Here is a 14,006-nt window from a genome sequence, read left to right as displayed (position 1 = left end):
AGATGAACAGACCAGGGAAAATATTAAGTGCACTCAGACAAGATTACTTTACTAATCTGGGCTTCTAGTGGCTTTCTGTGGCCAGCCAGTTCCATGCCAAACATTTGGGAATTATTGAGGATCCTTTTGCTTCTGTCTGTTGGTTTAGAACCCATTTGCAGAAAATGAGGAATCACAGCAAAGGTCGATGAGGATTTTGGGAATGAACACTTGGGATCTTGCTCTGGAATTAATGAATTTTGACTGGAGTCTCTTCAATTCAATTCACGAGGTAAGAAAGGAAGGAAAAGGTAAAATAAATGCTAATGTTACTTTAACTTTGCATTCTTTTTGAAGAGTACTTGTATGTGACTTGGTTTTAAGAAGACCTGTCATCTGGTGATACAGTTATGTTTAGGACGCCATAGCGCAAAAGATATTTGGGGACTTTAAATACATTGAAAGACTGACCCAAACCTAGGAAAATCAGAACACATGATCATGCTTTATTTGCTCCTGATATAATCATATGGGTACTGTAGTATAAAAATGCTCTATTTTTATATGTATGAATACTTACGTATTTGCATGTTTATGAAGCTCTAATGGGGCTGAAGAGCCGTTTTACATGCGACAACTTTGATATCGATACTTTATTTTTTCCATAAAGTTCACAGTAGTTCTCCAAGAATCGTATTTATGCACTACCAACATACACATATAGTCATTCTTTTCCTCAAGAACATTCTATACATTTAGACCCTGCTGCAAAACTTTAAGTACTTTCTTGAAACTTTGGAGATATATTTCAGATTTTTATGTTCATCAGCCCTCCCTTTGGAGACAGCTTAAACATTTATAAAATAATAGATTAGGGGCAAAATACTACTGACAATCTAGGAAGAAATGTAGCCAGCAGAAAGGCTCACAGGAAGCAGGAGGTGAGAAATGAGACCTCTGTCTGCAACCTGATGTTGCATTTGCTTTGCCGTGTAGTGAAATGTTTCATTACAAATAGCCTTTCCTTCTGCAGAAGCTCAGGCCCCCAACAGAAGCTCAGGCCCACCTTGGGGGCCTGAGCTTCTCTTGCATTTTGGAATGTCTTTTCAATGGCCTCATTGAAAAAATTCCAACATTATAATCTAAATTTAAGCAGTTCGTGAACTCCTTCAAGCTAAATGATTTGTGTCTTTGGAAATGTTAGTAGAGGAGGATGTGTCCCTGTTTGTGCTCCTTTCTCAGTGGGAGCGTGGGAGTCACTTCTGGAAAGTGCGAACGCCCCTTCCGTTGCTCTGCATGCGATCGGCCTATATAAATAGTCGCTCGTCTTGCTCAATTTTGTAAATTTTGACCGTACCCTAATCTCACTCTCTCTCTGTTCATGATTTTACTGTATCTTTTATCCGTGGTTCTCAAAGAGTGGGTACCCAGCCAGTATCAGCAGCACCATCTGGGAGCTTGTTATAAATGCAGGTGTGGGGCCCCCACCACAGACCTACTGAAGGAGAAAATTGGGGGGCTGGGGCCCAGCGAGCTGCTGTAACGGGCCTCCAGGTGATCCTGAGTCACACTAAAACTTGTGAAACCCCTGTGGAAAGAACGTACCTACACTAGGGACAACCATTTCCACTTGTTTTTGCCCGTATAACAAGTTCAGAAAGTTTGACTTTGATTCAGCCTGTCATTTAAACTTTAGCACTTCTTATATTTTCGTGTAAAACTGGCTCATCTGCACATTCTAAAAATAAAATTTCTGTGAGGATTCTAGGTGAACAGTATTTAATAAGGCCTCTCTAAAACGGCATTGTTTCAAATTGAATCTATTGTTATGTTCTCGTGACACATGATAAGGTGAGAGTGGCTACCTGAGGTCGCCTTAAAAATGGACTTTTGCATCAGCTTGTCTTTGTGCTAAAGATCAATGCGGGTGTGAACCCCTCTTCTTGCAGCAAGAGCTGATCTACTTCACCTTCAGCCGGCAAGGCAGTGGGGAGCACACGGCCAACCTCAGCCTCCTGCTGCAGAGATGCAACGAGATCCAGCTCTGGGTGGCCACGGAGATTCTGCTCTGCGCTCAGCTGGGCAAGCGGGTGCAGCTGGTGAAAAAATTCATCAAAATCGCTGCACAGTGAGTTTCTGGCGGTGAAAAGCGCAACCCCCCTCGTCTCCTCGAGAGAGTACATTTTTTTTTCTTTGTGATGATAAGAAGGGTTAGGAGGTAAAAGTAGAATACTGAGTTAAGTGACCACATGATTGAAAAGATCTGTTCTTTTGACTATTATGCCTTTGCCTTTGAAGTGCTTGTACTTTGAAGTCAGTGTCAGAGTACTGGACTCAGGCGCTCTGCTCTGAGCTGCGGGACACGGTTAAGCAGCCAGCGCACGCATGCTCCATCCCGCAGCTGAACTGCAGTGTGGCCAGTGAGCTACAGCGGGCTGGCGAAACGGGGAGGATGATGGGGGGGCGGGGAGTAACTGCAAATCAGATGCATTCTAGGATTCTGTTCTTGGCTGCTTGATGCCCACTGGGCAAACTTTGCAAACTCCTCCTCAGGCCCAGCCCTGAAGGGTCCCACCTAACCTCGGGGCCTCACCCACTGGGTGCACTCCACGCTGCAGCCACTCTGAATGGCTGTCTGTCCCATGCACACCATCCTCCAGGCCTGGGCATGGCGTTGTTGGCTCTGCCCAAGTGACCACTTCCACCTTGCAAATTGCTGTCATTCTTTAAAACCTAGGTCAAATGTTGCTTCCTTCCTGAAGCCATCTCTGACTTTCAGATGCAGCGTTAACTACTCCCTTCCCCCACTCTCCCTCACACATGTGCTTTTTCCCTTTTAACTTTTTTATTCTATGTATTAAACTTCAGTGTTTATATAGAATCCTTTCACTTGGCTGTGTTAGCCTCCAGAGGACAGGAGCCATTACTAATCAAACATTGTACCTGATATGCCTGGTGCAGAGCTTGGTAAATAGCAGTGACTCAGTAAAGGTTAGTTGAATGACATTTTAGTAGCTTTCTGAGAGCATCTCTTAAAATACCAGATTTTTAGTACCCCGAGACTGCTCTTGGGACAGCCTCCCAACAGAAGTAGGCAGCATGAGTCAGAATCTTTCCCACTTCCTTCTATTTCCCATTTTATTTCTCCTTTGTCTTCCAAAACAGTTTTTACATCACACAGTTTTGGAGTTTACAGCAGTGTAATATGTTCAGGAACTATGTATAGGTCACTCATTACTTGTACAGATCCTTGCAGGGGGACCATAGGTTTCCATGGGGAAACCAGACAGACCCAACACCCAACCCATGCCACTGAGGAGTTTGCAGCCTGCTGGAGGGGATATTTTGATAACTCAGATGGCTAATGTGCAAAATAGAACGGGGGGGGTGCCTTATTCTGAGATCAAATTCTACTGGGGCTTTGGAGGGTGGAAGCTTGTATGCTAATGATATGGAAAAGGAGGATTCGAAAACATTTGTGAAGGAAATAGCATTCAAGGCTGTATTTGAATTCTGGGGGGAACTGGACAGATAAGAATTCAGAAGTACGGACTCTCCACAGGGGTGAACCTCCCTGGAGGAGGGAGGCAGAGAAGTTCAGTGGAGGCAGACAGCATATGTCAGGGAAAGGAACCTCATCCAATTTGACCAAAATGAAGTGTTATGTGTACAGAAGTTGTGGGAGATTGATCTGCAAAGGAAGATAAAACCAAATTGTGAAGGATGTTGAATTTCAGATCGAAGAGTTTGGACTGAATTGATAAGACAGGGATTCATTGCAATTTTTGTGCCGGAGACTGACACCATCAGAGCTGTCCCTCAGGAAGGCTGATCTGAAGGTAGCACGTAGGCTGAACTATAGGCAAAGAGACCCCCAGAAGCCAGGGTATCTTGTTTACCTAGCAAGAGATAATAGAAGTACCCAACCTGGTGTTTGGTGTGACTGGGAATGGAAGGAGAGAGATACAACAGATATTCCTAAATCTTGGACAGCTTTTATGGTGAATGTTCCCTTTTTTTTTTTTTTTGGCCAGTGCATTCCCTATGACCTGTGAAATTCATAAAAGTGAGGCTCTTTTGGATAAAAGCTTTCTTATAAATGCCAGTTACTTGGAGAAATGGGACATTAATGTCCCAAGGAGTAAAATGACACCACACAGCTTAGTTCCAGTATGAGATTATATCTATCCTCAGGGAAATGAAATATATTCACATCTTCTCCATATGCCCCATGCTCTTGAATTATTTACTGTATTGGTCTCTCTATCCCTAGCCCATGGAATGGAATGCCAACAGAAACATAAAGTTAAATTCCTCATAATCACACTAGTAGGAATAACCAAGGGAAAACAGTAATTTCCATGATCATGAAGTGTCTCCCCTGCCTAAGGCATCTATTTGCATATTCATGTTTCCTTTCCTTCTCGCCCTCCCCATCCCCCACCTCTGTGGATTGAGTGGAGTTTATTTCCTCACACAGACAAAGGAGTGTTTGCTAAACTGGAATGTTTCAGTGTCAGTCTGTTCTTATCATGGAATGAATGAACCTTGGTAACAAAGGATTCCAGGCTGGATTGGTATCCAATATTTGTAGTGTATCAATTTGTCTTCTAGAGAAATCATATAGGTTCAGACGTTAGTTATATGTGCGTTTTTTGTTTTGTTTTGTTTTTTTTTGTATGACTACAAAAGTGATCTGGGCCAGGAAAATTGTTTATGGGAACTAAAAGATAAAAAGATGAGAATTCTGGGGCTCCTGGGTGGCACAGCGGTTAAGCGTCTGCCTTCGGCTCAGGGTGTGATCCCGGCGTTATGGGATCGAGCCCCACATCAGGCTCTTCTGCTATGAGCCTGCTTCTTCCTCTCCCATTCCCCTTTGTGTTCCCTCTCTCGCTGGCTGTCTCTATCTCTGTCAAATAAATAAATAAAATCTTAAAAAAAAAAAAAAAAGATGAGAATTCTGAGATTCCAGACAGATAAATGATGCCGAATAAAAAGAGGAATAATAAACCTTTTTATAATGAATAAAAATAAAACCATTTCCCCAAAAAATCTTGTTTCAACTCCAGCAAATGCTGTCTGAAAGCCTTGCTGTATCCTGGGTATTTGGGTGACAGGCAGAACATACAAATGAAATGGCTACATCCTCTAGCTGTAGGGAATCTTAAGTCTAGTGAGGAATCACAGGACCGTGGGGCTTCCATCATGCAGTGAGTGGGAGGACCTGGGAGTCAGAGAGAGCCTGCCACGGAGGTGCTTGTGGCCTAGGGCGGGACGGTTCTCCCCGACCACAGAGGAACCTGCACCTCAAGTTAGCATACTGAACCGTGGAGCTGCCTCAAGTCTGTTCCTGCTGGTGTGAACTTTCCAGGGGCTGATGAGACAGAAAGGGAAGCAGAGCCAAAGTATGGATCCCTTTAGTCACCGATAATTTACAAAAACTGGTGGATTTCTAAATCATTGACCCGGAGGCATCTTGATGTGTTCATTCATGGAATATACCAAACAGCCCTGGAGAAAGTCGGTAGAAACCAGATGAAGGGGCCAGTTAGACTGAGTTTGGTGTCCTCTCGCCGACCCCAAGGCTGCAGGCAGGGCCAGATGCCAGGCAAGGAAGACCCTGAGAGGCACACCTCAGGCCCATGGAGGCTCAGCGGCGAGGGGCCGGCAGGACGGTGCCTACCCCAGATACTTCGGACCCTAGGTGTGGAGGTTGCAGTGCCTTTCCACATTCCGCTATTAGTGGGGATAGAACTTCCTGCACGCTCCCTGGTGGGACCTTGTCTGGAGCCCAGGTGCAGCTGGGGGCGGGGGGGGGGGCGGCCCTGGGAGCAGCCCACTTAGGGAGGACCTGCCAGCCCACAGCCAGCTGTGTGTGTCACTCTGGAAACAGCCCTGTCCGTTTTACTGGCTTTGAACTAGATACTTTCTTACACGGCCTGTGCCACCAGAAAGCCATAACACTTTCTGGAGACAGTTGTTAATATATGTCCAGAACCTTTAACGTTGAGATGGCTTTTTTTTTTTTTAAGATTTTATTTATTCATTTGACACAGCGAGAGAAGGAATACAAGCAGGGGGAGTGGGAGAGCTGGGAGCCCGCGCTGGGAGCCCGATGCGCGGCTCAATCCCAGGACCCTGGGATCACTCCTGAGCCGAAGGCAGACACTTAACGACTGAGCCACCCAGGTGCCCCGGGATAGCTTTTGACCAATCATGTGACGAATGAATGTCTCACTTAAATAGAGGAAACATAAATCCAGTTAAAAGGTTTCATACACAGAGATACTCATTGTAGCATTCTGTATTGAACTGAATTGAGAATAAGCTGAATGTTAACAGTAGGGGAATAAGTAAACAAATCATGAAATGTGTTTTTGGTGAAGTTATAGAGCCATTCGTGATGATAGTGAAGAATCCATACTACACACTATAGCACAGTACAGTTGAGAAAGCAGGACCCTGAGAAAGCACACACCCTGTCCGCAAGTTCCATGGGAGGCCCTGCGGGGAGGTGGTGGTAGAGAGGGCACCTGGCCCCAGCTGGTACTTTTCATGCCCAGGTTATTGTTAAGTGCTTTCGTATTCCTTCATATTTATCAAGTTAGAGTAATTTCTTAATGTTAAAAATTTGGCTCAGAGAAGTGGTTTTTTAAAACGCCCCAGATAAAGGAGCGTCTGGAACTCACAAGGTGTCCTGGCTGACCTGGGAGACCAAGCCCTCGCCACAGGCTTTGAAAATGAGTGGAATTTTGACCAATTAGGTTAAAGGGCATGATTGACGTTATGCAGAACAGATAAGCTTACAGAGTGACTGGAGCTCAATGTGATTTTATTTTGCATTTTATTTCTTCCTTTTTTTCTCTAAATGAGATACGTGGGACAGTGTCCCCACAATACATGCCGTATTTTACATGGATACATATAATATAGTAGCTGTGTAGTTGATAGCAAAGAAAATGGGTCTGAATGTCATGGGAGGGGGAGCTTGGACTGGTGAGGGGTGAGGTGAGAGGGGTTTGTCTGTCAAAACATAATGACAGCATCCTGAGTATGGAGATGGGATAGGAGAGCTGTTATAATGAGAGTATGCTTTGTGTAAAGAAACATGAATTTAAGAGTTTTCAGTTGAAATTGTAAATGCATCATCCAAAATAGATTTTTTAAAAGGAGGAATCTTTTGAAGTGTCCAGAGGGTGTCTGGAGGACAGATCTTTTCCTAGAGGTAAGAATGAGCTGGAGTGTTTGAGTCTGTCACCTGTGTGAGAAACGTTGGAGGGGATACCACCAACCCCCCCACACTCAGGGGCACTCAGTGTGTGTTGGCCTTGGAGACAGAGTTCAGTGCTGTCCTGGACGTTGAACTCTGTGGCCCAGGAGAGTTTTTTCAGCGTCATCTTTTGCAGTCAGCTGGCAAAAGGGTGTTGCTCTAAGTACCTTGTGCTTTCTTTATTCCGCAGCTGCAAAGCCCAGAGAAACCTGAATTCTTTTTTTGCTATTGTGATGGGTCTCAACACTGCTTCTGTTAGCCGGCTGTCGCAGACCTGGGAGGTGAGCCTTGGGGGTCCACGTGGAAAGGGGAGTGGGGGCTTAGGGATAAATGAAACCGAACGGGAAATACTCCCGCGAAAGGCCTCTCTTCAAAATAAATTGATTTAGATGGTTTAAATGAGTTAAGTACTACTAGGGAAAAAAAAGTTAAAAATGAATGTGTCAGGTGGGACTCTTTTGATCAAATTGTCTTCAAAATGGTTCTATTATTTATATAAAATACATGAAATATATATTATATATGTGTTCGTATACATAATACATATATGTACACACACGGACACACACACATATATGAAGGAGATAAAAATTGTAAAATGCTCTACAGCTAGAATTTGTTTTCTGCTCTGCTGCCATGATAGTGTGGTTGGTCCTTTCAGGAGCGGGGCAGGTGTCCGGAAGCGGATTGGCTGAGGTGCTAATGAGTGTAAGCTCCTAGGCCTCTCTCTTGCAGGGCCCCCCCCCCCGGCAGTGTGTTCATGTGGTGATGTATATCTGTATAAAATTTGCAGAAGTAAAGTAATTTTGTATTTTTTTTTTTAAAGAGGGGCCACAAAGTGTTAAGTTTCAGGCCTCGCAAGTCTGGGCTCTGTCCGTGTTGCGTGACAAAGGCTACCTGGGTTCTAAGATGGAGAGGCCCACTCAAGTTAACCCAAGTCCTGGGACATGGACGCTAAGGGCATATGTGGGAAGAGCTGAAACTGGGGCTTCCCCGAGTGTGGCCAGACACAGACTGAGGGCTCTGGCCTCTCCCCTGGCCCCATCACCTTCTTTCTTTGGACTTTTGTTTGTCTCTCTCTCTCTCTCTGTTCCCTGCTGACTGGCTGCCTCGCTGCGTGTACCATTTCTCTCCCTCAGCCTTTCTCTTGTACTGTCAAGGCTGCTCCCTGATGGCCCTGACCTGCGTGTGTCTCATGCAGTCTCCTTAGCTTCTCTCCAGCCCCCTCAGCTTCGGCTCCTGTCACTACTCCATTCTCTTCATGGTTCCCAATTCTCACTCCTGCAAGATAGGCCAACTATCTTTTGTGTGTGTGTGTGTGTGTGTGTGAGTGTGTGTGTGTGTGTGTGTGAGAGAGAGAGATATCTCAGCACAGGGCTGTGAGCATCTTAGGGATTCACTTTCTTTGCTTTGGGGGCCATTCTCTATTGGAATGCGTGGTGGTGACCTGAGGGTCAGGGTCAGTGCTCCTAAGAGGAGTGCAAAAGAAAAGAAACGAGAGGCCTGCCTGCCCTGGTTAAGCAAACAAGCCCTGCTTGCGCATCACAAGATGAAAGGCAGAGGACAACAGATGCCACCATCGATCAGAGCAGGAGGGAAACCAATGGCCAGCAAGGCTCAGAGGAGAGTGGACTTTGAATTAAACCTGGAAAGAAGTCTTGATGTGCAGAAATTGAGAGAAAGAATTCAGTTCAATTTAAACAGCATGCATTTCATGCACATATGGATGGCCTACTATGTGCAGGGCCCTGCGTCGGCGCCATGGCTGATCCAAAATGGGCTGGACCAATTAGAACAGAGTACGTTGTGATGAAGGAGTGATATGGAACTGAAATCCCAGTTTGTATTAAAAAATCACCGGGAATGTCTAACCCGCCAGATTCCTGCGTCATGTAGCCGTTGCTTATTTTAAACTGTTTTTAGCAACGTTCCCAAGGAATGTCACATTAAGGAATGATGAATATTGCACCGTGGGAAGCAGTCCGGGTAGAACCAAATGATAGAGGTGTTTGTGGTCAGAAACGTGACACGTGGAAGCTCAGCTTGGTAAACATTCCCCCCTTGGTGCCTCTGAAAGTAATGGACTTCTTTGACCTTTTCTTTTTTGTATTTTGTTTGATTTTAGAAAATCCCTGGGAAGTTTAAGAAACTTTTCTCTGAACTTGAAAGTTTAACAGTAAGTAGTGAGCCAAACGGGACTTACTCTTCAAATTAATTTGATAGCACCGAATTTCTTTGTAGATTGCAGTGGCTGGGACCCACACTTTACTATGTCTGGTAGTTCAGGCTAGATCACTTGCACATGAAACTGTAGCTTTTCTTCTTCTGGAGGGAAGCTGGCAGTTAATGCTTCTTCCTCTCCATGGAGAAAGGTAGTGAGAATGGTCCTTTGACGTGATTTGCAGAATGCGGATTTGTGAATACATCATCCATGTCAATGCCTACAAAATTAATTGGTATAAATGGAATGTGCAGTCAGTGTCTTATGCATGATTCTTTTCTCCTTTTTCTCCTTTCTACCATTTCTTAGGTTTAGATTTTTAAAAATGTCTAGTTGCTTTTCAGAACACAATAAAACAGAGTTCTCTTATTTTCTGTGCATTGTCTGTGCATCACGAGGGAGGTTTTTCTTTGCAGGGCACCTAACAAAAGACTTTGGGGTTACCTCATGATAGAAATTATGCAGAGGAAACTGTACTTAAAGAACCTATTTGAGGAAATAATAGGGCAATCAAAAGGTGCCTCTCTTTTGTAGTCATTTCCCATTATTGTAAACCAATAAGTTGACTTTTATTCATTGCCTGCATTTCCTGCCCTAATTTAGTGAGTTTATTCTCCTAGGAAACCTTTATCTACTTTGTCCTGAGAAAGAACCTCTCGATATCTAAATCATGTTCAAATTGTATAGCAAACGTGGATTTAGAATTGTTTCTATAGCACATTGATTTTTCTTTCTCTTTGTAATCTGCTTGGTTTGGCAGGATCCTTCCCTGAATCACAAAGCCTACAGAGATGCATTCAAAAAGATGAAACCACCCAAAATCCCATTCATGCCGCTGTTGCTTAAAGGTAACAATTTTCTATCTTTTATGCTGTCCAATTCCATCGTCAGAAATGTATCACTCTAACTGTACAGGGCAAAAAAAAGGTGGGCAGGGGGAACTCTCGGTATATTTCTTTAGAGTAATTCTGAAGTTCAGACCTAACCACGTTTGCTTGAGATCAGTTTTGCAAATGCTCAATTATTTCTGAGGTAGCCGAGATACTTAATTGTATTTGAGAGATACCAAAGCATTTTCACCTGGCTCACAGAACTTAGCAGTGGAAACTTGTGTTTTTATTTTGCTGTGCTCTAAGTGCAATCTTATTTTCTTGGAGTTGACCATCCACGAGTAGGGCTGGGAGAAAGAACCCAAACAGATCATGGTCTGCGTTTGCAACTTAAATTCCTGAGAGCTAACCGCCAGGCTGCTGCTGTGTGAGAAATACCTGTGGTCAACCCCAGCAATATAGGGTATGAAAATTATTGGTGGAGAAGGGACTGTCTTCTTTCTGGCCGTAGCATCCATTTGGGAAAGTATGTGACGGCTGCAAGCCGGTCCACTGGCTTCTCTTCTGTGGAGCACCAAATAATTCATCCCGAAACATGTTAGCTCAATTTGCTAATGAGATCTCAGTGGTCTCTTTCAAACCAAGACAGTTAATTAAAAGGAAGTGCTGCTAACATTCACTCTATATCCTACCTGTGTGCTTTCCAGGAAAATGGGATTTGGTCATTTTTCTTGGCCATATTTTGATTCTTTCCAAGGGATTTTATAGGAAGGCTTTTTATCTAGCCTCCACCTTCAGAGGCTTGTAATTGCTGCTGGGTCTGGCCCCAGTAACTGGTCTCACAAACGTGATTCTGGAAATGAGCTGCCTGGGAACCGGATTGCTGGATGGCCCGGCCCTTCTCCTCCCAACCCACCCCTCCCCCATCGCTGTCCCCACTGGCTGGGATGCTGATATTCCCTCCTCAGCTTCTCTCCAGAACAACCAGAGCTTGGAGAATTACTGAGCTGCTGTGATCCCTGCAGCTCCTCAGCTGCTCAGCAGCTAGTGTGAAGCAGGAATCTTCCTGAAACAATGCTCTATGAGCACAACTGAGGCATGCAGATGCTTCATTCAAGCTGAAAAGACTCTGCTAAATGTAAATGGATGAAATAGGGAGAGATTGTGATGCCAGAATAACAATTTAAAAGTTTATTCAGGCTTATGATTTTTTTATTTGCAAAATAAAACATCGTCTACTGGAGAGTGGGGGTGGCAGGTGGGAAGTAACATTCCTTTAGACACAAATAGGAAACACAGGAAATGATGACAGATCTGGGAAAGGAATTAATTTTAAGCAGAAAAAATTTTGAAAGAAAAGTTTCAAGGTAATGAGAAATTAGTTGACAGTGTCCCTTTAGCTTAATTAGATATGAGCAGTGCTTTTTGCTGTATATTTGTGATTTTCCCCAAAAAATATTTAAGGCAGTCAAGTGTCTCACACGTACATCTTAGCTTGGATGCAATTTTCTGCTCTACTGAGTTTATCTAGACCTCTTTGTTGGCAGCAAAACAAATATCCCTTTTTTCTACCGAAAATACATTCACTCTAGTAATTTTTTTCTTTTTTTCATTAGAAGCTTTCTTGAGTTTAAATAAGCATTAGTTTTCCTTTTTAAATATTTTGTCATTGTAAAAATAAACATCAATAGCACTTTATGGTATTTAAAATGATCATTTCTGTCTGAAATAATTTCCAAAGGAATATAGGGTGAAAATTCAAAATATGTATATATCATGCGTGAAACAAAACGTTTTGGAAAAAATAAACATTAATTTTGGGGTTATTTTTAATTGCAAAAAATTTTTAAAGTTGTGATAAACTACTTTAGAACAACTAACGCTTTAGTGAAAACTCGCCCCCCCCCCCCCCCCCCCCCCCCCCCCGTGCCTCCCACTTTGGGTTGCTGTTAGAGAAAAAGAACCAGATTGAACTCCTTGGGTGTTAAGAAGGATTAGGCCTCCCTTGTTTCATTTTTGTGAGCTGGTCAGTTCCCAGTAAGCATGCAGATGAGCAAGTGAGCGCTTCACCTGAGGATCCTTCCAGTGTCTTTCCTGTTTCCCAGTTGAATTCTTGCTTTTTGGTTTAGTTTTCCCCCCTCGTGTGGTGTGGAATCCACTCAGAAAGTGGATGAATGGGAAACCCTAAAAAAGTGTAGGGGAAAAGATCCAGCTGAGCTGAAGGCAGAAGCAGCCGAACAGTGTGTATCATGCAGTGTTTTTGGAGACCGTAGTCCTTTCCAGTAGAGCGAGTATCAACAGGTGTGTGAGGATTAACTGAGGTCCTCTGGTGGGCTGTGTGCGTATCTCAGAGCCGAGATGATTAGTGCAGATTTGCGGGGGTATTTAAATAAAAGGAATATCAGGGTGCTTGTGTATTTTTTCCTCCTCTTTTACTTGCCATTTCCAAATGGAGTCACTTCGTCCAGTAGTTCTATATGAAGTGTTTGGAGAGTGTCCAGGTGTCTCCGGATGAACCGTGCTCATTTCCCACACTCAGCCTGGTGGGTACCCTGAACTGCTTCACAGCCCAGGACTCAAGTTCTGAGACCCCAGGTTTCTCTTTCTTTCTTTGCCTCTTTGTCTCTTTTCTTTTCTTTCTTCCTTCCTTCCTTCTTCCTTCCATTTATTGGTTTATCTCTCTCTCACCTTCTTCATCACACACCTGCCATTCACCTGCATCAAAACCTTCAGCCCCTTGAAGCCCCTTCTGGGTGGCAGCCCCTTCCAGCCTCTCTCTCCTTCCCACCTGGCCAAAAGCACCTTCCCTGCTTTATTCTCCTGCCAGCATCAACCTGACCTCCAAGCCCCTGAGGGTTGGGGTTAAGTGAGACCACCCAAGAAGAGAAGAGACCTCAGGCAGAGGGAAGAGAGGGAGCCCCAAGGAAGGACTTGAAATGTTGCAGACACACTCCACACACCATAAATCTGGCAAGGTGACTGACAGGTTGTAAGAAATGCCCAAGTCTGTTCGGCTCGAGCTCCCAGAGAGGCACGGCTGGGGAGAGGAACCAGGCTCCCTGGGTTTGAGTCCTGGCTGGGACCTGGGATGAGGAGAGCTGTGGTCGTGGGCCAGCTGCACATGCTCTTTGGCCTGTTTCTTCAGGGCTGTACCTTACAGTCTCTTGTTAGTGCCGTGTCTGATGCTGTTAATAAAGATAAGTGCTGTTATTGTCATGACCGCTCATCATTATCCTTGGGAACATGGAGAGGATGACAGTAATGTAACAGTGAGGAAATGGACCAGGTGACTCAGGGAGGGCGTTTGTAACCTGAGGTCTCAGGGAGTTAGGGGAGACTAGGCTTTTCGGTGGCGTGTGATGTAGATAGAGTGCACACAGTACTTATTTGCCACACAAAAAAGGCAAAAGCTAACTACTCTCTTCTAAGATTTATTTATTTTAGAAAGAGAGAATCCTGAAGCAGCTACCGCCCTGAGCAGGGAGCCCGATGCGGGGCTCCATCCGAGCACCCTGAGATCATGACCTCAGCCGAAACCAAGTCTGCCGCTTAACCAACTGAGCCACTCAGGCACCCCAAGATATTATATTATATTTTATTTTAATTTTATTTTAAAAGGTTTTATTTATTTGAGAGAGAGAGATAGAACAAGTTGGGGGAGGGATGAAAGGAGAGGGAGAAGCAGATTCCCTGCTGAGCAGGGAGC

General features: G+C 44.3%; 1 protein-coding gene across 4 annotated transcripts in view; it reads left to right on the top strand.

Moving 5' to 3' along the window:
• The window catches only part of RAPGEF5 (Rap guanine nucleotide exchange factor 5), a 188,933-nt gene that overhangs the window by 164,277 nt on the left and 10,650 nt on the right, over window positions 1-14,006 (top strand). For all 4 annotated transcript variants that reach the window (XM_034669071.1, XM_034669058.1, XM_034669076.1 and 1 more), the window contains 5 exons: window positions 149-271; window positions 1,929-2,107; window positions 7,440-7,530; window positions 9,375-9,425; window positions 10,231-10,318. In XM_034669071.1, the coding sequence (XP_034524962.1) occupies window positions 149-271; window positions 1,929-2,107; window positions 7,440-7,530; window positions 9,375-9,425; window positions 10,231-10,318 (532 nt within the window). The remainder of the gene's footprint in view (window positions 1-148; window positions 272-1,928; window positions 2,108-7,439; window positions 7,531-9,374; window positions 9,426-10,230; window positions 10,319-14,006) is intronic.

The sequence above is a fragment of the Ailuropoda melanoleuca genome, chromosome 1 (genome assembly GCF_002007445.2).
Source record: "Ailuropoda melanoleuca isolate Jingjing chromosome 1, ASM200744v2, whole genome shotgun sequence".
Lineage (NCBI taxonomy): Eukaryota > Metazoa > Chordata > Mammalia > Carnivora > Ursidae > Ailuropoda > Ailuropoda melanoleuca.
Note: the sequence above shows the minus strand (reverse complement) of the source record. Positions and strands in the feature narration are given on the sequence as shown.